Source organism: Poecilia mexicana, unplaced genomic scaffold, assembly GCF_051168715.1.
Source record: "Poecilia mexicana isolate PSO_F unplaced genomic scaffold, ASM5116871v1 scaffold_16, whole genome shotgun sequence".
Taxonomy (NCBI): Eukaryota; Metazoa; Chordata; class Actinopteri; order Cyprinodontiformes; family Poeciliidae; genus Poecilia; species Poecilia mexicana.
Window position 1 is genome coordinate 9,370,747 of NW_028263385.1, and position 25,410 is coordinate 9,396,156.

A 25,410-nucleotide genomic window follows, 5' to 3' on the forward strand; every position below is an offset into this window, starting at 1 on the left:
AAGTACTCCATGGGACCAGAGGCTTTTTTTTTCTGTGCCTCCATCCTGTAATTTTAATCATATCAGTGTCTTTCAGTGGCATAAGAATGTCTATTTTCAGTGCAGCTGGAAAAACAGGGAACAAGCAAAATAATCATAAAAATAGTTGGCTCATGTGGACATCACGTTTATTTTTCGTGATTTATATTTTTTTAGATTGATGCACCTCAAATAATGAACAATCTAGCAATTAAAAATAAATGAATGAAGATAAACCCCCTTGCAAATTGCTAGAGGCTCATAGCTTCCAGCTGTGCCAACGTGCAATAGTACGTGGGAACAGATATTTATTTGCTATTTAACAGCATGTCTATAAGCGCAGGTTCTTTATCCTCCCATTGTGAGAATGTAAGGGGCGGACCTTGCAGTGCCCTCTGGCAGGGACTGCAGTTTATATGTTAATACTACAGCTTTGGAACCACTCGCAGGAGTTGGACGCAGTTGGAGCCCCAAAGCGCGTTTAAAAAGCGCACCTCGCAGGAGAGTCCGGACAAAGCGGCGCGTCGCGACTGAGAGAAAGGAGCAAAAGTCAGACTGACCTGTTACAGCGGACTGTGCGCGCCTGCGTAGCTTTTGTGCCTTTAAAATAATAATACTAATATAGATTTAATATTTTATTGTCGTGTGCATCGAGTATTAGTATAATTGTTTAAAAGTCAAGAGGAGAAAAAAACTGCGAGTGAGTTTCCGGTAAATAAGGATCTCTTTGTGACTGAAGAAGTGAAGGATTTTAACTTAGAAGAGGGATCAGCTTCAGACACAACATAATCAGGTGAGTCTATGGCTTTTATGTTATTGGATATATTTAGCTCTAAACATGAAAAGCAAAGTAACAAAATTTACCGAATTATTATTATTATTATTATTATTATTATTATTATTAGTTTTGCGTTGTCAATTAACGATTTAGTTGGAGATATTTTTAGTTGCAGAAGTAATAGGTTTGAGTTCCAGTGCGTCATTCTTTTTAATATTAGTTTTCTTTCCTGCCATAATTTAAACATATCTATAAATTGGTGTAATACTACTTTTTCCAGCACACTGGGTATGAATGGATGAAAATGCGGTTTGTGTAGATTTGTTTTTGTTCTTTCAAGGTAAACCAAATCAACATTTATGTAGAGGTTTATGGATAAGAAATTTCAGAGTTTTTAACAAAACTACCAGTGTCCAGCAGAAGAGATGAAATCCGTGTTGTTGTTTTTCAATCTATATTCAAAGAGCTGTCTAATGCACTTTATTGTAATCTGGCATGTTGTGCAAGCGTCTAGAGGGGAAAGCTGACCTGCGATGATCTGAGCTGTGCAGGATCAACCCGAAGGCTGCTGGAGCTCTGCACGCCTCAGGAGTTATGTGGGGGTTTGACTCAGAGAACATGGCAGGGATTCTTTCACTTGGCTGCCTGGTCTGATAAGTTATGTTAGTTGCTCCAAATTTGACCTCTCGTGACAAGCGCAATTACAGCTTCTGCAGATACTCCTGGAGTAACACAATATGTAGCTGTCCACACTGCAAATGGTCTGGACTGCTTATAGTGATTTGGATAAAAAAAAAAAAAGAAATGCAATAAAGAATTATACAAAGGTGTAGATTTTACAGGTTTCTTCGTCAAAAACAACCAATGTTCTGTTTTTTTTTTTATTTTTCATGAAGTTTGTGAAAAGCTTGCTGTAAAAAAAGTACTACTTCTGAGATAATTACCTCTCAGAAAAAAAAAAAAATATCTTTTAAGGTAATTTAGAAGCTTTTATTTGAAATCTTAAAAAAATCTAACATTTTTTCTATTTTGTTTCCCGTGATTTTTCCTTTTATACTATCGTGTTTCAGAAGTAATCTGACACATGAAGTATGGATAGAAGATTTGTTCAGCACTCCGATATGACAGTAGGTTGAATTACAGGCACAAAGTTCATCCACAGACATTTGCAACTCTGCGCTCAGAGTTGTAGCACCTTCTCCGGGTTCAATAAATTCCCAGAGTGGCAGCTCCTTTTCGGCGTCTGAATAATTGATACATCAAACTTAGGGCTTACAAAGGAGGCAATTTAATCTCCTGATTTTTTAATGAGCTGACTGGACTCTGGGAGAGGTAAGACAAAGTTTAATGGATGAAGGAGCAAAGGTAGAGATAACTTTTAACAGCTTACAGAATACCACTTTTGCCTTGGGAAACAAATGTTTGTGATGAAACACTAAAAGAAATCGTATTTTATAGCAAATGATAAATATACTTTGGATCACTGTGCTCAGAAATGATTTCGGCCATTTGAGTAATATCGGAAGTGTCAAAGTTCAGGATTATAAAATCATTTCTGGCCCATAGTTTGAGTGAGTGAGTTCTGGAAAATTTCACTCTGACTCATCCAAATGCTGAGTTTCCGGCTACTTGAATCATAATTTGCACAAGAATCAAAATGGCGGCAATGAAAATTGTGCATTGGTAATATTCTTGCTGGGGGAAAAAATGTGCATAAACAAACTTTGAATATGAATAATTTTATTTTTGATGATTAACAATGATACAATTTGCCTACCTTTGCCTTCCACTGAAGTATGCATATGTATGTACATACTTAAATTATATAATTCAAATAACAGTAATAGTAATGTGTATTCTCATGACATTTTTGGCCCTAGGAATGCTTGGAATTCAAAAAAAATATTTTTGATTTATACATGAGCTAGAAATGCAATATTGCCTGCTGGAATGTTTAGACGCACCAAATGGTATTGTCCTCAGCGTGATTCAGAGCCACAAGCAGCTCAGCGGCCAAATATGGTCCTATTTTTCTTTATTGAGCTGCGAGGGAGGACCGCCCATTGCTCAGATACGAACATGTTCTGTGTGTCCTCTTCACACGGGAGCTGTAAATACAGGCGGCACATGACACTATCTTAAAAAAAGATCTCAGCACCAAATATGACAAAAACCTTTTGAGGTTCTGAGGTTTGTGTTGCGCCTCCAAGAGATGACAGTGAATTTCCTGAAGATAAACACGCCTGGGTTATTGATCCGGGGCCAAATGCAGCTTAAGGTGTTGTGAACGCAAAGCATTTGTGGGATTCGGTTTCCCTGTTGCATGATGGATTGTTTCATTTAGCCAGTCATCTTAAAGTTTATGAGTAAGAACCACACCACTCTGAACGCTGTCTGGAGCCAAATTGCACATCTTTGTTGCATCTGTTTAGGATTTAGTGTCACTAGTTAACTGAGTCAGAAGAAAATGATATAAACCTTTTTTTTCCTCTGCAAAAATGAGTCAAAAATATTTATATATTTTTAGGACTGAACATAAATATTGCCTCATTTGTGGCCATTTGCTAACATTTACATCACAGGAGATTAAAACAACTCTCATGTATCGGTATCAGAAAATATAAAGATGCACACACAATACTTTGCTAGAGTATTGTGTGCACCTTCTTCCGTGTGACTCAGACATGGTGTCTGGCTTATTTGAGGAGACTTTTATGGGTTTCTTTCAACATCAGCTCTTTGCTAACTACTTTTCCCAAAAAGCCAGATTTGTGGGGTGCACATCTAAAAGCTATTTTCGCCCTAGACTGTCACATCTGAGTTCAGGATCCCTGCAGCTCTTCTGGAGTTACTGCAGGCCTTTTGTCTGTGATTCATTCTGTCATTGCGCAGCAATGACTTTAGATGGATATTCCTATTTTGGGACATTTGCAGTTGCTATAATCTCTCGTCTTTCAGATGATGGATTGAACAGCATCAGGTGACGTGTTCAAATCGTGGGATGTTGTTCTGACTTAAACTTCTCTTTAAGTTTGTTTCTGGCTTGTTTGTTGTGTTCCTTGATCTTCTCAATGCTGTTTCTTCCCAGATTTTCTCTGGCAAAACCTATTACGCCTCTACAGAACAACTGAATTTATATATTCATACCTAATCTATACTGACATGAAATTTAACGGGTGAACTCTGTTTAGCAATTAGGCAACTTCTAAAGGCAACTGATAACATTGAATTTCTTAGTGCAAGGAAGACTGAGTACAAATGCACAACACACTCTAGATATTTATTAAAAGATTTCTCTTTCACTTAACAGTTATGCACTACTTTGGTATATTATGTCTATAGAGAATACTTTTAAGTTTGTTGTTTTGATTGACAAAGATGTGGAAAACTGTATTTGTTGCCTCGCTTAGCCTTGCAAAAACAGTAATGGGGTTCAAAGCACTTTTGTATTTTATAAGGAGGAACGCTAAGGGATATTTTCTTGCCTGCAGCATTAACTTCTTGAGAGTTTCTATTAAATATTTTAGGTAAGATTTACATCATCCAATAAGTAGCCAATAAATCTCTGAAAATAATACAGTTTGTCATTTACAAGACCCCTTTGTTGTGGATTAAAAAGAAAAAAATGTGCTAATGAGCGCACTTTAGCTGTTCTTGCTGGCAGCTTCAAGGGTTTTCATATATTCTTGTGATTTGCAAAAGTAATCCAAACTTTTGAACATTTTTCATATTTTGTCATGTCATATTCAGAACCTTTCATGCATTTAACTGGGATTTTATGTAACAGACCTAAGCAAAAATATTGCTTAATAATGAGGTGGAAGGAACAGTGTACATGCTTTTTAAAGATTTTATCAATAAAAGTGTGAAAAATTGTGGCATTTGTATTTAGCACTAGTTGTTTTTGATTATTTTTTTCAAAAGCGCTTAAGGCTCAGATGATTTAGATTTGAACTTTAACTGGGCCATTCTATGCTCTAAGCTGTAGATTTAGTTTTAAATATTCGGAAAATAAATTTCTCTAAAGTCTTTTACAACATCAAAAAGTTTTCTTCTAGGCCTGCTCTCTATTTAGTCTGAACAACCTTCCTGTTTCCTACAGGTTTCTCTATGATGTGTTAGAGACTTTGGTTAACGTGACAGGTTATTTTGAATCTAGGCCAAAAGTTTATATTTTGGTCCCATCCAGTCGGAACATCTTCTTCCATTTGTTTGTTGCATTCTCTCTGTGACTCTTTGCAAAACTGAAGCAGTTTTCTGGGGGAAAAAGAAATCTAAAATCAAAACCATGCATAACTTTTTTTTTCACCCTACATTAATTAATTACTTTGACTTGATTCGCCAAAAAAAAGAAAGAATTATACTTGATGAAGTTTGCTATTGTGTGACAAAATGTGGAAAAAGTTCAAGGGATATGATAACTTTGCAAGACATTGTGAAAAGGCAATATCTTTAGCAATCCCAGAAGATACAAAAAAAAGTTTTCAAAAACGTTAAAATATGTCAGTATTCTTTCTGTGATTTGCTGTGTCTGCATTTTCCACATAAAATCCATTCTAATTTTTTCTTTCTTTCTTCTCTAGTCCTTTTTTGCTCATTAGGCACCGGCTCAAACGAAAGCACAACCAGACATCGGAAGAAAAACCTGTATCCGTCTTTTGTCAGCTTGCACACCATTATTTGCCTCCATCTCCAAAGCAGCACGCATACTTAAACGACAGCAAATCTGGCTCCAGCAGGAGGCTTTAAGCTTTTTTAAAGCTCCTCATAAACTTCATGGGTTGACCCACAAGCACTCCACCACGCCTCCTCCTCATCCCCTGCTCTAACCCTTCTCACTTCCCGCCGCCTCCGTCTGTTTACGCCACCTCTGACATGATGACTTGTTTTGCCTCGTACTTGCCCGGACGTGTAATTGCAGCGTCACACTTTACATCTCCGACTTGTGGATATATCAGGCAGTAGAGTGAAAGATTCAGAGAGAGACCGGGGGAGGGAGAGGCAAACAGAAGGAGAGGAAGGAGAGCAGCTCTGTGTGTTGAGAAGAGGGTCCATCAGTACCTGCAGCAGAGGGATCCACCTGCCCCAAAGAGGAAGGGGGAACCCCCCCCTTACCTGATCCATCTGGTTGCAAGGGGGGGGCCTTGCACAGCCTGGAAGGCAGCAGGGACTATGCAGCTGGGACTGGTGGCGCTGGCAATGATCATTCTCAGCTCCATGGGTCACAGTGACGTTCTCAAGCTCTCCAAGGCGAGAAGGCAGAGACGGGGTAAGTTGTAACGCTTTGGCTTGTTTTATTTGGTTTCCGTCTCCTTCCACTGCACCAATGCTCCTTTTCATTTCTGTGGTCTGACTTACTGCGGTGGACATCTTATAAACATTTAACGAGCAAAGTAACGATAACATTTTGTTTATTTTTCCTCGACTCTTATTTGTTTTTCCAAGGCGGGTTATGTTGGGTTCAGAGTTTCCCCTGGAATGGATCATCTTTCTGGCTCTTTTAAGATTATGCCCCTCTCAGTTTATGTAAAACTTTTATGGGTATTAAAGTTGTTTACAGAAGGTTTTTTTGATGGATTCCCTCTCAAAGCCATTGCTCATTTTGTGTCTGGCTGTGTGGGCACATAACAGAGTGAGTACCTGACAGCTCTAAGCTCTCTCTTGGACCAGGCAGCCAGTATTATTGTAAGCATTTTTCTGACCTCACGCAACTACAAAGACGGGGCGCCCGGATCGACTTGCAGCATATCTCTCTGCGCTGGTGTTTCTGTCAGCTTTGAAATAATTCTTCCTTTACACACAAGGGGCTTTCAGTGGATGCCAAGCTCGCCCGACTCCTCAAAGCCAGAATACATATAATACCAAGACCGGCCCCAGCAACAGATGTGGTGCTAATATAAGCACGCAAACTGGGAGGGAGAGTCAGAATTAATCTTGTGGCAATGTGATGAAAACAGAAGATATGGAGCAACTAATAATACTCAGGAGGTTCCCTCCAGAGTGGCGCAGCCAGCTCAAGGTTTCCCTCTCAAAATATGGGCAATGTTTTCAATTTATACGTCTCATCTTAAGATATCTTATCTTCAAAGTGACCAGATTTGGCTTCTGTCAATCTTACCCTCTCGTGTGAAAACAGCAGAAGAGAAATCTTGCTTTTAAAATGGTTTAGCCCTAGTTGAATTCAAGGATCAAACTAATACAAAAAGAACATTATCAGGAAAATCTCTTGACAAAAAACTGCTTAAAGCATTCCATCTCACATGTGAACTATGGTTGAAACCAGGTTTTTCTCGGGGCGTTTAATTTATTTTCCCTCACCGTCTAACATTTAATTGGGAAGAGAATGCGCTTTATAATCTTTAAATTCAAATTTTACCTTTGAAACTATATGACTCATTTTTATTCTTCAACAGTCTTGTAATAGTTTGCTGGAAGTTTGACTGAATCCTGTGGACATAACTGGTGTAACAAAGTTAGATTTGTAGGCCACCTTGATCTAACATACAAACTTTCTTTATGAACTCTCTAAAACATTCTTTGTTGTCTTTAAGTCAATTTGTAACTGAACTGATGGCATGATTTGTGTCACTTTTCATTTGACAGAGACAAATGAAACCCATGCCTCAGGAATTGAGATGTTTCGTCAGTATTTCCTCATATTCCCACTAGGGATGTGTGATATGGAATAAAATTCTGATATCAATTGTGATGGGTGGCACTAATGATAAATGTCACAATATGTATTTGGTATAAAACTGATAAAATGAAAAAAAAGCAAAAAAAAAACAGCATATATTCCACTCAGTTAGTGCATTTTTTTTTTATTTCTATTGTAAGTTTTAAAATGTTAAAAGAAAATATTTTATTGTATCAAACCAAGCAACTCAGTTTTCCATGTTTTTATATTCAGGACGGCTGAAGAAGCCATTTTCTTTCAAATGTAATTTGGAAACGTTGACTATTTCCAAGCTTGGTTGTGCTTCAGTGGAAGGATAATTCACCATTGCAATAAGTAGGCTACACAATATCTTGGTTTTATCCAAACGCTGAGCACACCAGACTGATGCTCCTCGCTCTTCTTTTCCACTCATGTTTGTGACTGTGTTACAAGCACAAGGTCACGCTGCTACAAACTACATAATCCTCCACAGGAGAGAGGCTTTTAGGTCAAAATAGGTAATGTGATTAATGTACATCACATATTGTTAACATACTAAGCCTTTTAGATTAAACCGAGTTTAATTTAAACTCGAACCAGGTCCAGAAAATTGACGTTTTTGCCCCTGCCTTTTAGCGAGCTCCTCCATTGCTGCTTCCAACTTGCTCTGTTTTGATGCCAGCCGATTACATCATCAATAAGTATTACTGCGGTTAGCTGGTAGAATACAAAGCTCCATCATAGGCCAAACTTCTGTCGTTTCTACCTTGTCCCGTATGTAATGCACATTGCTAATTCTCACAATGTAATCTATTTTGTGAGGTGAAGAGATGATGCTGCCATCCTGAGAGAGCCTCCCCATTATTCTCAAAACGTCAAAAAATGTTCCTTTCAGGGTAGTGACTTCTTCCATGCTGAGTGGCCTTTCATACCATGTCAGTACAGGACTACACACAAGGAGTGTCCTGTGTGTAGTCTTGTATCAGTTTTGTTGTGAATAATGACTCTTACCAATTCACTTCTACTGCTTTTGTTGTGGTGTTTGTAGACAAATTTAACACCAAACCATGACCGTCTCTCGGACGCAGAAGCCTCCTCTTTCCTCAACTATCATGGTTGGATGTCCCCTTGATGTTTTTACTTGCATATAATTGTCTAGTCGAATTAATTTCACTCCTTCAGGCATCTGAAAGTTGTACCCTAAGAATGAACCAGACTTGTGGAGCTACACAATTGTCTTCCTTGATATCTAGAATGGCTTATTTTCCATGATGTCCCACCAGAAAGACAGTTGTTACTGATAACACAATTTGTAACAGAGACTAACTAGAACTTTTACTGCTCACTGCTGCTTACCATTCTTCAGCCATGGAGAAATCTGTTCCTGGAAGAAACCTTTTAGCTGGTTTGGACTTCCCTCTTTATCTCTAGGAGGCAGCGCGGCAGATTGATTGCTGTAGGAATGAACATTGAGCTGATAGAGAACAGCACAGTAAATCAACTCAGATGAGTGTTTTTTTTTTTTTTTTTACCCAAGACCACTGCTTGTAAAGGATATGCACTATAACCACACATTTCCTAGAAATGATTTAGGTTACTGCTTCTGTGTACGTTGTCTTCTATTTTTTGTTTTTTGTTGTTTTGGATTGAGGGATATGATTCATGATGAAGCATGGGATGAAGAAATTGTGTGTTGCGTCTTTAAATAGGGTTTGTTTTCTTGCAAGTTTGGGCGTATGTCAAATTAGTATGTTTACACTTGCTGTTTTTTTTTTCTTCTCTAAACCATTTACCCATCAATCAGAAATGTTTGTTGACAAACTCTAGATTTTACTTAGTTGACTGGTCGTCACAATTTTGGTTCGCTTTCCACAGTAAACTCGCTTTGCGCTTGCCATCAATCCAGCCTTGAAATAAACAAATAGTAGCAACTTAAACAAATATGCTTAGATATTTAGTCAATGTTTATTTAGATTCTGGACCCCTCTTCAAAGTTACAATCCTGACTTATCTGAGAAATCAGTCAAATTTACTTTAGATATAGTGTGTAGATCATAAAACAACAGCTTTTAATTTGTTTTCAATTAAGCTAGCAAAAAAAAAAACCCTGCATTTATGTGCACATACATCTGATAAAATCACAGTCAGCCTGAGGCTACTAATCAGCATTTTTTGAATATTCCCATTTGCATAGCTTTTATTTTGTTTGCTTTTTTTAAATTTCAAATTTGTCTTAACATATTCCTTTAAAGGGGATTACTTAAGTAATCCCCTTTAAAGCTGCAGCAAAACAACTGAGCTGCATGTGGGAACACTGCAAGGAATCAAGGAAACTTTGGCAACAATATAAACTACCATGACCTTCCTATGCAACAACACTCAATTCTTCAGTTCTCTGTCTGGAATTTGTCCCATTGAGCTGGATTTCTCAAGATGCATTTCATCCTAGTCAATTACTGAATAGAAAGAGGAGATGTGGATGATGATGTTGATTTTCTGTTCTGCTTTAGAACTGTAGTCTACTAATGGTTGTAGTTTGGCAATGACGGCGGAGGAAGTGAAAGAAGTCATTCGTTTACTCCAAATGTGTTGGCCACGCTTTCAAATATTGAGCAATAAAAGTCGGAGCAAGAGGAATGTTTAAGGCATTTTATTGCCGACAAAAATGCCGTTCGGCTCGGCACTTTTCTCTTTGTAGCTGGGGATCTTTGTTTACAGCACAGAAAATTTCCATCAAGCCTTCATAGCTTCCAGGTGCTGGTGCATCATAGTCATCATGTGCATCATGGCCAAACGTTAGTAATTGGATAAATTCAGATCCAGTTGTTTAAAATTTCAACAGAGACCTCACTTGTTTTTTTTTTATTTTCCATTTTTTGATGTTTTTTGACCTAAATAAACAGAGAAAAATACCCAACTTCAATCCTGTGGACAGTAATAATGCTGGCATTGTGATAACAATCGGTGGAGTCAAAAACAGAAACACAGAAGCTCCCTGGTCTCATCAACCCAATGTGGACAAATGCCATATTTTTTACTGTCTGTAAGCTCTTTATGCCTGTTCCTTCCTCTTTGTTTATTCTCATGTTTCCACAGTTAGCACTGAGGGACCACCATCCTGCCCCAAAGGCTGTGACCGATGCTCTGAGTACAATGGCTGCATTAAATGCAACCCAAAGCTCTTCATCTTCCTGGAGCGCAATGACATCCGTCAGATAGGAGTGTGCCTCCCCTCGTGTCCTGTGGGATACTTTGGCATGCGGAATCCAGAAGGCAACAACCGATGCACACGTGAGTAATACTTTCAACACTAGAAAACATGGAAAAAAAAAAAAAACTCTCCCGAAAAGAGCCAGATGACCCTAAACAGGATATGAGTGGGCAAAGTAAATGTGTTGACATTCCTATACAGTCCTGCACAGTCATGAAGGTTTCAGCATGCTCATCTCTCGATAATTCTCAAATTAGACCTGTGGAAGACATGTGCTTACTATTGACTTGTCATATCCTGCTTATGTGGGGATTTTAGTGGTTTATACAAGAATTCTGCCCAAGTTTTGGCTAAGGTGCGTCTCTTGTTGCATCTGCAGATGTCTTCATAGAAACTATGTTCATTTATTTTGAATAGCTTAGGCAGACATAGAAGATAAATGCTTATTTTGATTTTCTATTTCTTTAGTTTTAGGTTGCCATTTTGATTTATATTACACACTTCACATATAAGCACCACCTAGACAAAGATATGTTCAACGGAAATAAAATAAATTAGTTCTTACTATAAGACGAAAGATGTAGCAGACGTCTTTTCTCCATAACTACCATCTTTACTGTACATTGCAGCAAGATAAACCTGAACCCTCATCCAGTTTTACTTTTGGAAAGAAGCCCACAGCATAAAGTGCTTTTTTTTTTTACACATTTTCATATTTTTTTCTTACTGTAAGTCCACCTGGAGAGTTTGTTGCTGAAAACATTAGTCTTACCTGACCAAATGATATGGTTCAATAGAAAGTTTAGCAGACTCCACATGAGTGTGACGGACAGAAAGGGCTTTCCTCTGGCATGCCTCCCAAACATCCATTTGGGATGTAGATAGCTTATAAAGGCTGTTATATAGACCCACTTTGCAGCACTTTGCTAACATTAAACTGTAAAGATTTTTTTTTTTCAAACTCCTTAACCCTCTCTGGGTGGAGTGACCTCATCCAACCTTGTTTGTCATAGTTCCAGTTTAACTATTGTTCTGACTGTGGTAATGTGCAATTTATTTTATTTTTTCTTCATTTTGAAAATTCAAAGATAAATAGACTCTGTTCTTTAGGTTAGATCAAGCTGAAGAAAAAATATATAGAATTTCACATATACTGTAATCACAAAAACATTTTAGGAATCATAAAAAGACCAACACGTGTGGCAACACTATTTCTGGTAAATAGTCATTTTCCCTGTGAATAATAGTAGTTAAATTTAAAATTGGGTTTCCCTAACCCTTTTAGTGAGTTTTTATGTTGCTGCAATAAAGTAGTAATTTATATTAAGGCTGTTGTCCCTTTATAAGGAATGGAGAAAAAGCAATGTGCTTAAACTCACCAATTACTAATTGAAGTTAAAAAATGTAATCCAAAAAAAATAAGTCTAAGCATCTAGACTTTTCAAACATACTCTGGAGGGTGCTGCAATTTTTAAGAATTAATCACGTTTGCAATGACAAATATTTGTGAATGAGGAAGATGTTCTGTTTTAACCTATTACACAAAGGCAATACATAGTGAGCATAGTTAAACAATTGATTGTGAAATTGCTTTTATATTGCTGCTTTTCCAGTTGAAAATACTGGCATAAATACATATTACAGCTATAAATGTGCAAAGCTGCAGGAATGTAAGGATTTAAATACTCCTCTGCTCATTTACAGGGTGGTTAAAAGGCCAGCTGCACTCTCACTACTTGATAAACTTCTTTTTTTTTTGCCTCTCACGGCATTGGCTCCTGTGCTTTTAGGTGAAGGGTGCCAGGAGCTTTGTCTGATGTTTACTCTCACAAATGTGTGGATTGGACTAAAAATCCCAATGAAAAGACTTTTAAGAGTTTGTTTTGCAGTATTTGTTTGTTTTTCAGTTGGCTCTGATCTGCAGGATTTTAGTCAGGCCAGGATGTTTGCTGTGTTCTCACTATAGCAATGCTTTGAATAATATGCAGTCACATACAGTGGCTGGTTTGGATTATGAGGAAAACCAAAAGTGAAGCTGGTTTCCTAATTATGCATGTTAAATCATAAAAGAATGAGATAAATGCTACTTTGAGCTGCTTTTATGTCGGCGGATTTTGCCTCCATATGAATAATAGACTATATTTTACACATCAAGTTAGATTATATTTGATAAATAAGTTAATGTAATGTCATAATGGTTTGCAGACAAAACAAAACTCCATAAAACACATTCTTTTTGTTGTTTTGTTTCAATTTTGTTGCTCAAATGGTTAAATTTATCCTTTACATTCTTTTCAGAGGCACTTAGTGGTAAACTGGGGTTATTATCCAATCATCTGGCTTTTTACATGTCATCTTTAAATGTAATATTAGCAACATTAATCTTAAATTATCATGCTAAAAAGATTGTTTATGTCAAATTTAGCTGTCAAGGCTTGACAATAGTAATTGGAAGCAAAAAGGAATAGCATTAAGATCTCACTGATGGATCATTTCTGGTTTTGGCATCACAGCAGCTGCAGAAAATGTAGCCTGTTTTAAAAAATACATTTTTATCAGTGTTTTAGAAAGTTCATAATGGAACTTTATAAAGTACTTCGTAATATCTTATTTTACTTTCTTTTCATTAATGTATCTACTCACATTTATTTTAAGAGTAGCATTGATAAGTTAGTAAATGACATAAAAGAGGATTTTTTTTTCTATATTGGGACCTATCCTTCCCAATATGTTAAAGGCACAATGACCACCACAATGACCACCATACTGCCACCACCGTCTTTGGCTGTTGATATGATCTTCCTTGTCTGAAATGCCATCAGTTGTAGCCAGATGTAGTGGGACACACACCCAAGGAATATTTTATTAAATCATAAACACTGTATTACTTTTTGAAATCTTTTAACCAACTTCGTTTTTTCAGACAGGTGCGATTTAAATGATTTCTAGATTCAACAAGTCAGACAGTAAGGCCTGAGTGTATGGAGGTGTCAAGTGAAATTGAATTTAAAAAAAAAGATTAAACCACAGTTCATTCATCATTTAAAAATGACACAATTACAATTTACCATTAGATCTGACTGTGTTGGGTAAAGTACATGAAATTCACATAACTTAATCACAGTTGTATTTACGTATGTATGCTTGACAAAACATATGTATGTATGACCCAAATTGGATAAAAACAGAAGAAATCTGTAGATGATAAATACTTTGACACATATTTTCTGGAGTCTGGACAATGCTTCTTTTAGCATAACGCTTTGGGATCATAAAGATATTTCCATTTTTAAAGACTAACTGAGAGGCCAGCAGGAGTATTTTTAATATAGCTACACAAGAGAGTGAAGTGTGTTAAGGGTCAGATTTGAGGTACTTGTGGTCACGTACGGTTGGAACGGTTTTCAAGTCTGAGATATTGAGAAATCACCTGTTGTGAAATCTGCTATAACAGATTCTGGCAGCGTTTATTTAAACTAGTTAAAAAAAAAGAAGAAAGAAAGAAATCAGCCCTGTATTGGATGTGTTTTGAAAAGGCAACTCTAGCTACTCTGAAACAATAAAATCCTGTGCATTTTACGAGTACTAATAAAACTCTTTGAGAAACTAAAAAAATCAAGGATTTTTTTTGTATTTTGTCTTAAAGTTTGAAATGTTTAGACTGAATATTTCATTATCTGTGTTTGGAACTGAAAACATCCTGAAACTGATTGCTTTGAAATTCTCTTTCTTTGTATGTTTTCAGAGTGTAAAATTGACAATTGTGAAGCATGCTTCAGTCGCAACTTTTGCACAAAATGTAAGGAGGGCTTGTATTCACACAGTGGCCGATGTTATGTCAGCTGCCCTCCAGGCAAGCACACCGCCAATAACACCATGGATTGTGATGGTGAGTGAACATTTACAATTTTTGCATAAAACTTACAAAACAACGTTGCCATTTCATCTTACTTATTTCTCGTTTAGCCATTGTTTGAGACAATATCCACACTCTAATTTCCTTTTTAGTGCCAGAAGCACTTACGGCCGAAATACTTCAAATGCCAAACTTTTTTGGCATTGTAAAAGTAGTCATGCACTTTGAACCTTTTCACATTCGACACATTACAACTACAAACATCAAAGTATTTTAATAAGATTTTTATGTAATTGTTAAATTGTTTTTTTATTTTTTTATTTTACAAAGAATTCTCTGAAAAGTGTGTAATGCATTTCTATTCAGCCTACCTAAAATAAATACTCTGTAGAGCCACATTCACTGCAGTTACACCTGCAGGCCTTTTAGGTACCTCTCTTCCAGCTTTTTACAACCAGAAACTGTAGTTTTGATTTTTCTTCTTTTCAAGTTTAGTCAGATTAGACGATAAGAGTCTGTGAATTGGAATTTTTAATACGTGCCACAGATTCTCAGTTACATTCTGGTTCTGAACAAACCAATGTGTTGTAGTTTTTGCTGTATGTTCCCCAAGAAGGCAAACCTCCGCCTCAACTGTTGTACAGCCTCTAACAGCTCTTTATTCAGGATTTCAGTGGAAACAGTTAAATTGTGATCTTTATGGCGAAGGTTGTGAACACTTATTGTGATTTTCTGGTTTTCAATTTTCAGTAAATCCACGAAACCTTTTTCCATATACTCATAGTGGGGTATTTGTGTGGAGAATTTTGAGGAAAGAGAAAATGTCGAACATTGTGAATACTTTCTAGATGTCCTTAAAATACTTTGAAGTCTGTTCTTATAACTTGGCAAAATGTTAAAATGCTCCAGAGACATGAATACTTTTGCAAGGCAAGTTATTACTAAGTTTAACTGGCTCTGCTCCTATCCATAATTGTCACATGCAGAGTCTGCTTAAAGACAACACGTTTTCAGTTTCTTAGCAACTACCCAAACCTGTTGCTCCCCTGCTATAAATCCATCCACAAATCACAAATTGTTTTCAGATGTGCAGACTCCCTAAGCTCATTATCCTAAGTCAAACCTACTGAGGTGTGAAAAGCACAGAAAATATGAAGCGAATGTGAGATGCTGAAGATTTGAACCCTTCACTCAGCTCCTAAGTTTTTTGAACATATATAAATATATATGTATATATATATATATATATATATATATACATATTTTTGTCCCAGGTCATCATGCTTCAGAGTGTGAACTAGGAGAGTGGAGCCAATGGAGTTCCTGCATGAAGAAGAACAAGACATGTGGATTTAAGAAGGGCTCACAAACCCGGGTTCGTTCACCCCTTCCCCAGATTCACAGTGTGGACACCTCCCCTGCTTATGTGCCCTCACAGACCTGTGCTCCAGAGACAGAAAGGAGGAAGTGTGTTGTGACCAAGACGCCTTGTCCTAGAGGTAAAAGACACAATTAAAAAAGCTGATTCACAAATGAGATTTTTTTCCCCTTGAACATATGAGCAAATGAAAGTCAAAATGTTCCTTAATAAAAGCATTTATTAAGGAACATTACTCACTTTTTTAAAAGGTTTGCACATTCACAAAGTGTATTTTTGACTCGCAGCATGTTGGTCGGGCTTGGTTTGGCAGAAGACAAAGAAGGTTACAGAATCTCCTGAGCTTAGCACGTATAAACAATAAACTCAATCCACCAGTTGAGCAGATGAAGGGTGGACATTACGCACTGCTGAGCTGGACGGGGATCTGAAAAACTAGAGAAAGGGCTGTTTGTTTCTGAAGACCACTGAAGCGAGAGGCTTTCATGGCTGCACACAACCGCTTGCTCTCCAGCAGGTTAACAGTCATTCTCACAGTTTAGTATACTTTAACTGCTGAGGCCATCAAATAACAACTCTGCATATAAAGTTCAAGAAAATGCAGTTTGTTTGTATGAGAAGCAGCTATCACACCTGGATTTAGGTTCAGACTTGACTAGGCCATTAATGAATTCCCACTGAAAGACTTATGTTCTTCAGATCGTCCCACCTGCTGCCACGTATGTTGGATCTTAAGGTCACATTTTGATGACACATAGTGTCTTATAAGTCTACTGAATATTTCCCTAAAGGTGGTCAAGATGGGTTTGTTTTATTTCTTGAGAAAATGTGAGAAGATCTTTGTGTTCTTTTTGAACAGTAGTGGGTTTTGCCAAGGGTTTCAAATGTGCCCAGTGTTGTTCTTTCTGTTGGACTACAAACATTTAATGTGATTTTAGGAGAAATAGTAGGCCAGTCATTCCTAGGATTCACTACTACTCGTGTGTCTCACTATAGTCTCAGAGCCAGAAAAAAAGCCCTGCAATTCTTATGAATTACTGATGAATGTTCTTGTTTCTCGTTTGTTCTTACATTTCTTTAGATTAGGATATGAAGAGTTGCTTTTTGAGAGTTTAAGTCACTTCATGGTCTCACTGAGGTGCTATGTAAGTTACATATTGATCGTATCAGTAGTCGGTCCACTGAATTTGAAAGCAGCTTTCGGAAAAATGTTGAGCTCATTTGTGGAACAGTTTTTGCATTCCTCGGGGTTTCTCCTGTCAAAATGTTTTTTTTTTTAAATCTTTTTTGAAGATTTGAAAAAGAAGAAAGTGTGACACTAAAAGCAAAAACAGAAAAAGTCAAATACTTGTTTGCTGCACTTTAGTAGCTGCTGCACCTACTTATTTAATTTCATTGGATTAGATCTCTTCAATTGCAATAGGATTAACATTAATTTGAAGTTATTAGCAAATCACCTTCTCTCTAAATGCCCCCACATGTCAGTTTCTTTTACATAATGCACCAATTTTCACAAGGGCTAGAACAGTAAAGTTAGTTACAAGGGCAAACGGAACTTTAAATAGGGAGTATTTAAAGTCTTTATTGGACGGTGGCACGCTTAGGGGATTTCGGCCACAGCAGCAACGTTGGCTAACAACATTTGCACAGTGCTGGCAGCAGTACAGATGTTTCAACATGTAACAGATGGCCTGCCCCGATACACTGTATGTGAGTAAACATGGGGAGGGCTTGCATATTATGTTACCATTCTCTAAACTTGGAAAGTTCCTCTCGGGTTCTGGATCTAAACAACAGAACATGATCTGACAGTGTCCCGTACAGATCTGCTCGGATGAAGGATTGTAGTTGTTCATCGAAGAGCTGGCTATTCACTGACTTTTGACTACGAGGTATCAAACACAAGAAGCAAATTCACTCTTGCCACCTCTTCTAGGAAAAACCTTCGGCTTTGAGTTCGAAAGAATACTTAGCGGTGAAAAATTGCAAACTCTTTCTAAGCTTTATGCAAAGCTATTTTATAATTAAGAAAATAAGAATGATAGAAGAGGTTTCTTATGATGCATATAAAATCCTAGAAGCCTTACGGATTACGTAACAACCAACTGTTAAAGTTTAGAAGCCGTTTTTTCCCCTTAGCCTCATCTTGCTAAACTTCTGCTAAAATGCACGGGAATGATTTTTATCGGCTGGATAATTCATGGGTGATGGCACTGTGACTCCAATGAACAAGTTCATGTGGGTAAAAGAGCGCAGCTGTGGATTCATCTGTGGGAGCTGGCTGGCAGGCGGGCTATATAAAACACAGGGGGCAGATCTTGTATAACATTAGTGATTTAGTGGCCTGCAGATCTCACGCTTTGTGTTGATTTGGCTGTGATTTCCGTCCCCCACCCCACTGTTTCCTGAAGCTCAACGAAGAAAAAAAAAGTCTCACGCGAAAGGATTTGCTGCATGTGTTATTGCATTTGTCAAGCAAAACTGTTTAGCTTGGATGGAGAGAAGGTGCAATCAGAGCTGTCATAAACTGATGGAGTCCCCCGTCTCTCGGCTCCATCAGCGATTTGTTAGAGACCTAATTAAGTCCTTACACAGTGAGTGCGTCTGCTAGTGTTTTTGAAATATTTTCGAGGACTCTTCAAACATGCTCCGCTCTTGCTCATCATGTTTAATTTCAGCTGTTCATGCTTAGTTTTAAGGGCTTGTTAAAATAGTGAGCACAAAAGCTCAGTTTATGGATGCAACATTAATGAAATTAAAGACACTAATGATTCACATTCTTTATGGAATCTTGCTAAATGTCAGTCAGTTCACCAAATGAGTGATTAGCTGTGTTTATTTTTAACAAATCAATTGTAGCCAGAAAATTAGCATGGCTCAGATTCTTCTAGGTTTTAGTTGTAAATATGCCAACAACGATGTTTTTCTGGGTCAGTGGCAGAAATACAGGTTAGATTTTGTGACCAATATTTGAATGCTCACTTTGCCATTAAGCTGATTCTGTTTTCTGTGTAAGAGATATAAATAATTACTTTTTTTTACTGTTGTAAATAAACATTTTATAATATTTTATTCAATTTTTTTTCACATATAAGCATTTGTTTACTTTACAAAATCGTACATATAAAAAAAAATAAAGAATGTATTTTACATATTTTATTTACATATTTTACATATTTTATGTAGATTTTCTCTGATTCAGAGAATCAGATTTTTTCTGGTTCATTGAAAATCTACAAAAATATGGGACAGAAACATCTGTAAATAAAACCCAGCCAAATAGAATGATGACATATCTCCTTTACAAGGCAGAGAATATACCAAAGCTAATTTTTATACACCTGGAAATAGAAGCATATGCATCATTTCACAAGATTATTTTTTTATTATTAATGGTTCAAAGTAAATAACTGAAGTCTCCAATTTAGCATTTGAGAACAAAAAAACTATTGATTTGCTATTAAATGCTAAAAAAGTTAATATTTTTTGTCCCTCATTTCAGAAAGTCAATGTCACAATATATGCATTCAGTGATATTTTCCCACTGTGTGCAATGAACCAAAAACACATAGGAGTTTCACTTTGTGAAACAAGTGACAAAAAATAATGAGCATGTATATACATATATTTTCATTTTTTTATTAAAATTTTTTAGATGTGCTTGTAGATTTTGTGGTGTTTGTTAGCACTCAGGACTCAGGAACAATCAAATTTGATTCAGTGACTGTTAGACGTTAATGTCTGTTTTCCACTTTGTAGCTACTATTGAAGTTGTCACTGGCCTTCGCTAGGCCCTTGACATTTGTCTCATTAAGTGATTTTAAGTGATTTGTAAAACAGAAAATTGCTACTTCACTATCCATAGTGCTCTTGTAAACCTTTAAAATGGTCAGCTCATCCCACTTCTGAACTGATGGTGTCTGAAAATTAACTACAGTGTGGGAAGTCTGTTATTTAGGCTGTGATTATGCCCTTAAAATCTGTGACAGGTGTGTACAAGAGCTAAAGCAGAGAGTAGGGCGTGCACGGTTTGAGAGTGTGTCAAGTGGGACAGAGGAGTGAGTAGCTGTTGAAATTTAAATTAAACAGACCAAGAGACCACTGCCAGATCGGTCCCATGTGCTACAGGACAGCTGGGCTTTGAGTTCACTGCTAATGTTGATCCGTTGCTATAAAAGTTCTGGCTTGTTGATGTTAAAGAGATGATAGTTTTAATTTTCTGTGACTGTCGGCAAATATACAGCATTCAGAGTTGGCTATCTTCCTGCAGGAGTGAGATTGTACAGTAGTGGAGCTCAGTTGTGGAGATGGTCGCTGCTGCAAATAAGCTGTTAATCTAAGAAATAGGTTCTTATTTTAATTACAAATAAACAGGTCCCTGGTTAGAAATGATACAATATTTGGAGCCATCTAATATATATATATTTTTTCACAAGATTCAATTGCACTAATCTAAAAATGAAGGAGAGACCGCTTCTGAGGGAGGACTTAAACATTTACAGTAATTGAACAATCCAACAAAGCATATCATGTCTTTTCTAAGATTTAGGCAGATAATTACTGTAGTAAGTGTTGCTTTAGCAACTGATTCTACAGTAGCTCCCATTCCAAACATTATTCCAGAAATGTTGCTGGTGTTTATTTCCTGAGAATGTGAGTAATTCATCCAGACCATTAAAACATAGAAGCAAACGTAATTGTTGTGGTATTGAGTTGGATCATAATCTTTAGTATTTCCTCCGCATATTCATTTAGAGCTATTTCATTTCTGGCTTACAAAAACTATTTTCCTCTGGCAAGTCCTTTCAAACTGTTCTTGACAGTTCATATGACACAATAAGTCACAATAAGTTCTTATGTCATGCAGCTGGTGTCCCAAAATTCCCCCAAAACTTATACTTTTTTGACCTCCGCAGGTGTTACGCTCTAGGAAACCCAAAATAAACTAAAACTGCCACTGCCAATATGTACTATATTAACTGATTGAGGAAAATTTTCCTAAATATATAGGTACAGATTTCAAGTATCAGTCTATGGATGCTGTAATAGAGTGACCTATATTGGCCTTGCACATCTATTACATACATTTGCAACTTTTTTGTGGTGCTGCATTCTGTCATTTGGATATTTTTCTTAATTGTTAATGAAAATTCATCTCCAAATTGACCAAACCTGGGACAAACAATTACAGAATGTTTCCGTCTTTAAAGTGCAATACATTATATTACCCAACTGAAGAACTAAAAGGTCTGTCAGACTGAGAAATTAAAAAAAACAATCTGCAATAACCTGGTGGCATAAATGTGAATGTTAACTCTGTTGAATCACCTTTTGATTCAAGTCCAGCAGTCAGCCTTCGGTAGTAAACACTGATGTAAACACCAGTGCATCTGACTAAACTTTCAGCTCTCCTTGAAGGCTTTCTTGCACCATTTAACTAAAGCTATAGATGGACAGAAGATGATAAAGAATTTAAATTATCTAATTATACAAAAAGGTAAATCAAGAGGCACAGACAGATATCGGTTAGGGAGTCTCCAACCCTAAAAGAGTGGCAATTTCTGAGTAGTCCTGTGTTCTTCGTGTGATATTGGTCTCACATTTTATCTAAATGTCTAAACTGAAGAGGGCTGAAAGACATAAGCACTTTTTAAAGGTTTTTGTCATGTCTAAAATCTTCCAAGGTCTTGTGGAAGAATCTATCATGGGCTTATGAAACCAAACTACTTGAAGACTTCTCCCCTCCATATCAGCAAAAAAGCCCTATTTGCCATAGAGACAGGATTATGCTATGGGTGTATCTTTTTCTCTTAAAAGTGAGGGAACTCAGAACAGTTCTAAATACTAGTCAGTTTTGAACTCTCAGGTGTGCGCTTAGGATCGAAGAAGCTGTGGACAAGATATATTCTCAAAATGTAACTTTACTAATGGATCCTGCAACCTTTGATGAGACATATTAACCAATTGTTGCAAAGTCAAGATGTAGGATGTTGACCAAATGAAAATTCTTCAAAGCTGAAACTGAATCAAAAGGTGCCTCAACAAAGCATTGGTTGAAGGGTTTGTACACTTCTGCACCCATTTTGTTGTATTTTTTTCCTTTTTTTTCATTTAAATTGTGCAGGATGTCATATTAAGGTTTAAAATAGATTTGAAATTATGTTGGTCTTTTTTTTTTTTTTTTTTACAAAATCCTGACATTTTAATAGGCTTATCTAGACGTTCAAGATCAAGCGGCCATATTGATGCATCCGTTATTAGTTATTAGATTCATTCAGCAATTCATGTTGCTCTTTTGACAGCAGTTTCTCCACAAAACACAAGGTGATGATAATTGCCTTTTAAGATTCCTGTTGGAAAGCAGAGTGATCAATCATTTTGTCTGTATATTGTCATTTCAGACAAAAAGAATAAGAGCAACAGACAAGATGACACAAACAGGAGAGAAAATGCACGTGGGAGAGGACGAGAAGGCAAAGGAGGAGGTGGAGGGGGGAAGCGGAGAAAAGGCCAGAGCAGGACCACCACGGCTTCCACCGTCACAACCAGCGCCGTCACCTAAACTCTGAAGCCTGCTGGGTGAGGACAGGAGAAAAACTGAGACGGTGCCTTGCCCAGCAGCACCAGAAAACACAAAGACATGAGTGCAGAGGGAAAAAGTTACTGCTGCTATGCTGCATTGTAGAAGATGCAATGAGAACTGGAGGACTGCTTCAACAAAAAGGTTTTCTGAAGCTTTTGGAAAAAAAAAATAAAAATCCTGCGGATCTTGTGTTATTCGGACAGCCTTGCTGGTTTCCATTTGAAATCACAGTTGGATAGCGAAGCCACATTGCAAATTGTGGTTTGGTTTGGTCTGTGTCATAAACTGATTGTACTAAAACTCTTGGACAGGTCTTTCTTTTCAAAGTGCAGCATTAAGCAGGAAGGTTGATACTTCATGAAGATTTTCTAAAGTCTGTTTAGGCAGACAAAGTGTATAATTTCCAGCCTGATTGTAATCACAATCTGTATTTCGTTTGTTTTTGTATTTTTGGAGAGGTGTCTGATGGAGTTCCTCAAACGTCACAGCGCATGATGTGGAGACAATGAACAGCACCGTTATTTTCTGTAGGGAGTTGAAACAAAACAAAGTCACTGGAAATGAATCATGGCTGCTGAGGATCAAAAGTCATTGGTGAGCACATTTGAAGGCATCTGGTTCAAAACCAAGAATAACCAATCATATCCTTCATATCCATAACCTTCTGTGGCTTCTAAGCAAAAATACAATATCATTGCTTTCTGATTGTTTTAAGTGAAATATTTTATCTGAATAAAAGAATATCTGCACAAGAATTAATATTTGCATGATACTAAGTAGCATTTGTGTACAAGTGCATTTGTGTGCATTTAAATCTACCTGAAGTATTCGTGTTTGCGTAGTTTATATGCATATCTGCACGGATTTAAGTGTTCGACGGATCTTTGCTGTGTGAACATGAGTAGTCAACGTTTGCACATACAGTTTGTCTTATTACTCGTCTCATAGACTGAAGGAACTAAGTCTGGAAAATAAATGGAAGGACATATAGACGCACATTAATATATAAGAACCACACTTGCCATTACACTAGCCGTCAAATAAGCCCTGTCAATAACCAGAATGTAACATGGTCTGATGATTTTGCACAACTGTAATGTTTTCCTACTGCTCATATTTCAGAACAATCACAGCATTTTACGTTTTCGAAAACTGACTACATCGCATACACGGAATGCTTTTGGTCTTTCAGTAAATATCTGAAGATGCTACATGGTACTTTATTCATTCTTTGATACTATGGATTGAGATATGTAATATGTCAAGATGTGTTTACCAGTATTAGTATCATTATGTATAGCTTTTTTTCTGTGAAAGCCTGAATAAAATACAGATGACGCTGGTGATGCATCAGTCGTACACTAGATATGCTTGTAATTTGTGCATTTGCCTTGTGATTATTCTTTTTAGAAATAGCAAGTTCCTTGAGTACAAGCCATAGCTGATAGAGGAGTTTTTCTTAATACGTTCATTGTTTTTAAAACATTTGAACATTCAGAGGAAGGCAATGAACTGTCAATCAATTCAATTTGAACAGATTGCAAAGATGCTTTGAGTCTGTCAGTCAACCGTCTCTCATGGGAGATCAAAATAGAAACGTGGCTGATTTTGAGACCCTTGAGGAGGTTAAAAGATTGGAGGACAAGATCAGTTTCACATCAGTTGAGCTGCCAAAATTACGGAAATCAGGACCGATTAATCTGTGCACCTCTGAGTGGATTTCCATTTTGATTTTGCTTTTACATTTTAATGACGGATCATTTGACAAAACTACGGCTGGTTTAACTCTTTGTCTTGCTGTTTTTTGTTTCTGCCCTGCAAAGTTTTATTCTTTTTTAAATTACCTTAAGACACAAGACTTCGTTTTTAAGTTCCCTGATAACTAATGCACAAGATTGTCAAAACCTAATTTAAAAGTGGATTAGTTCCACAGTATCAAACAATACATTTCTTTTAATTTCACAGACTGAAAACAAATGACAAATGCGTAAAGATTTTATAATTCAGATATTTTTAAGCTGAAGTGTTAATCAGAATTTTATCAAATCAGCAAAGAATGCAACTAAAATCCTCCTGGACCTTCTGTCTCATCAGCATAATACAAACAAAAAAAAGCCTTGTCTTGGTAAAGTTTGGGTACAAACATTCATCTTGGGAGGTGGAAGAGCTCAGATGGTGTGATAGGATGCTCGGGATCACCGGCCAAATGCTGGCGCCTGGGCAGGGGGTCGTAAAAGCAGAGACAGAAATAAAAACTAATGGTGTGTCATGGCCAGATGGGAGGGGGTGTACCACGTATTGGGCCCGCAACAAAACAGCCGTTTCTCATTACCCAAAGGGAAGGCAGGGAAAATGGCAAAGCATACACCGTAAATTACACATTCATCGCTCTTCCTGACCATAAATTTTTGCCTTGGCTGCACTGGACGGAGCTCTCTCTCACCTCCCACTCGCACTCTCTGTAGTTTCTGGTCTCTTGTTCACCACTCCACAGTTTTCCAAGCAAAACGTTTTGGTAAATCCTTGGAATATCTGGATGCCATTGATTTACCAAGGCCGCAGATGCAGAAGGATTTTGTCAAATTCTCTCCAAGTCCTGGTTTGTCCATAGAAAAAGTTTTATGGCCATCTTAGGTCAACAAGTTCTTGTCCTTATTTACCTCTAACAACTGTGTTGAAAGATCTTTTCTTTTAGGGATCTCCATGTTCTGTCCAAATCTAAAATCTTAGAAAGTGAATATGGAAGTAACTCTACTATATTTTGTCCCATTTCAACCACAAAGTTTAACACACAACTTAGTGTTTAAACAGCAACATTTGATCTAAACCAGGGATTCAAAACTTGGGGGCAGGCCAAGAGAGGCAATCTGCGTTTTTATAAGTGACACAATCATAATGTTTTCCAGTTATAGAAAAATAATTGTAGAC

The 25,410-nt window shown here is 37.1% G+C and overlaps 1 protein-coding gene across 1 annotated transcript; it reads left to right on the plus strand.

The window, feature by feature from the left end:
* Positions 1-310: 310 nt before the first annotated feature.
* rspo1 (R-spondin 1) lies at positions 311-23,846 on the plus strand. The gene is made up of 6 exons (XM_088013818.1): positions 311-811; positions 5,380-6,065; positions 10,551-10,745; positions 14,411-14,554; positions 15,796-16,020; positions 22,301-23,846. The coding sequence occupies exons 2-6, from the start codon at positions 5,969-5,971 to the stop codon at positions 22,459-22,461; spliced, it is 822 nt and encodes a 273-aa protein (XP_087869944.1). The 5' UTR covers positions 311-811; positions 5,380-5,968; the 3' UTR covers positions 22,462-23,846.
* The last annotated feature ends 1,564 nt before the right edge of the window (positions 23,847-25,410 follow it).

What these genes read in the sequence shown, in the direction of transcription:
- rspo1 (XM_088013818.1), top strand. Translation starts at nt 5,969, where the DNA reads ATGCAGCTGGGACTGGTGGCGCTGGCAATGATCATTCTCAGCTCCATG. An exon ending in GGCGAGAAGGCAGAGACGGG is followed by an intron (nt 6,066 to 10,550) that starts GTAAGTTGTAAC and finishes ATGTTTCCACAG; the next exon opens with TTAGCACTGAGGGACCACCA. An exon ending in CAAGACGCCTTGTCCTAGAG is followed by an intron (nt 16,021 to 22,300) that starts GTAAAAGACACA and finishes TTGTCATTTCAG; the next exon opens with ACAAAAAGAATAAGAGCAAC.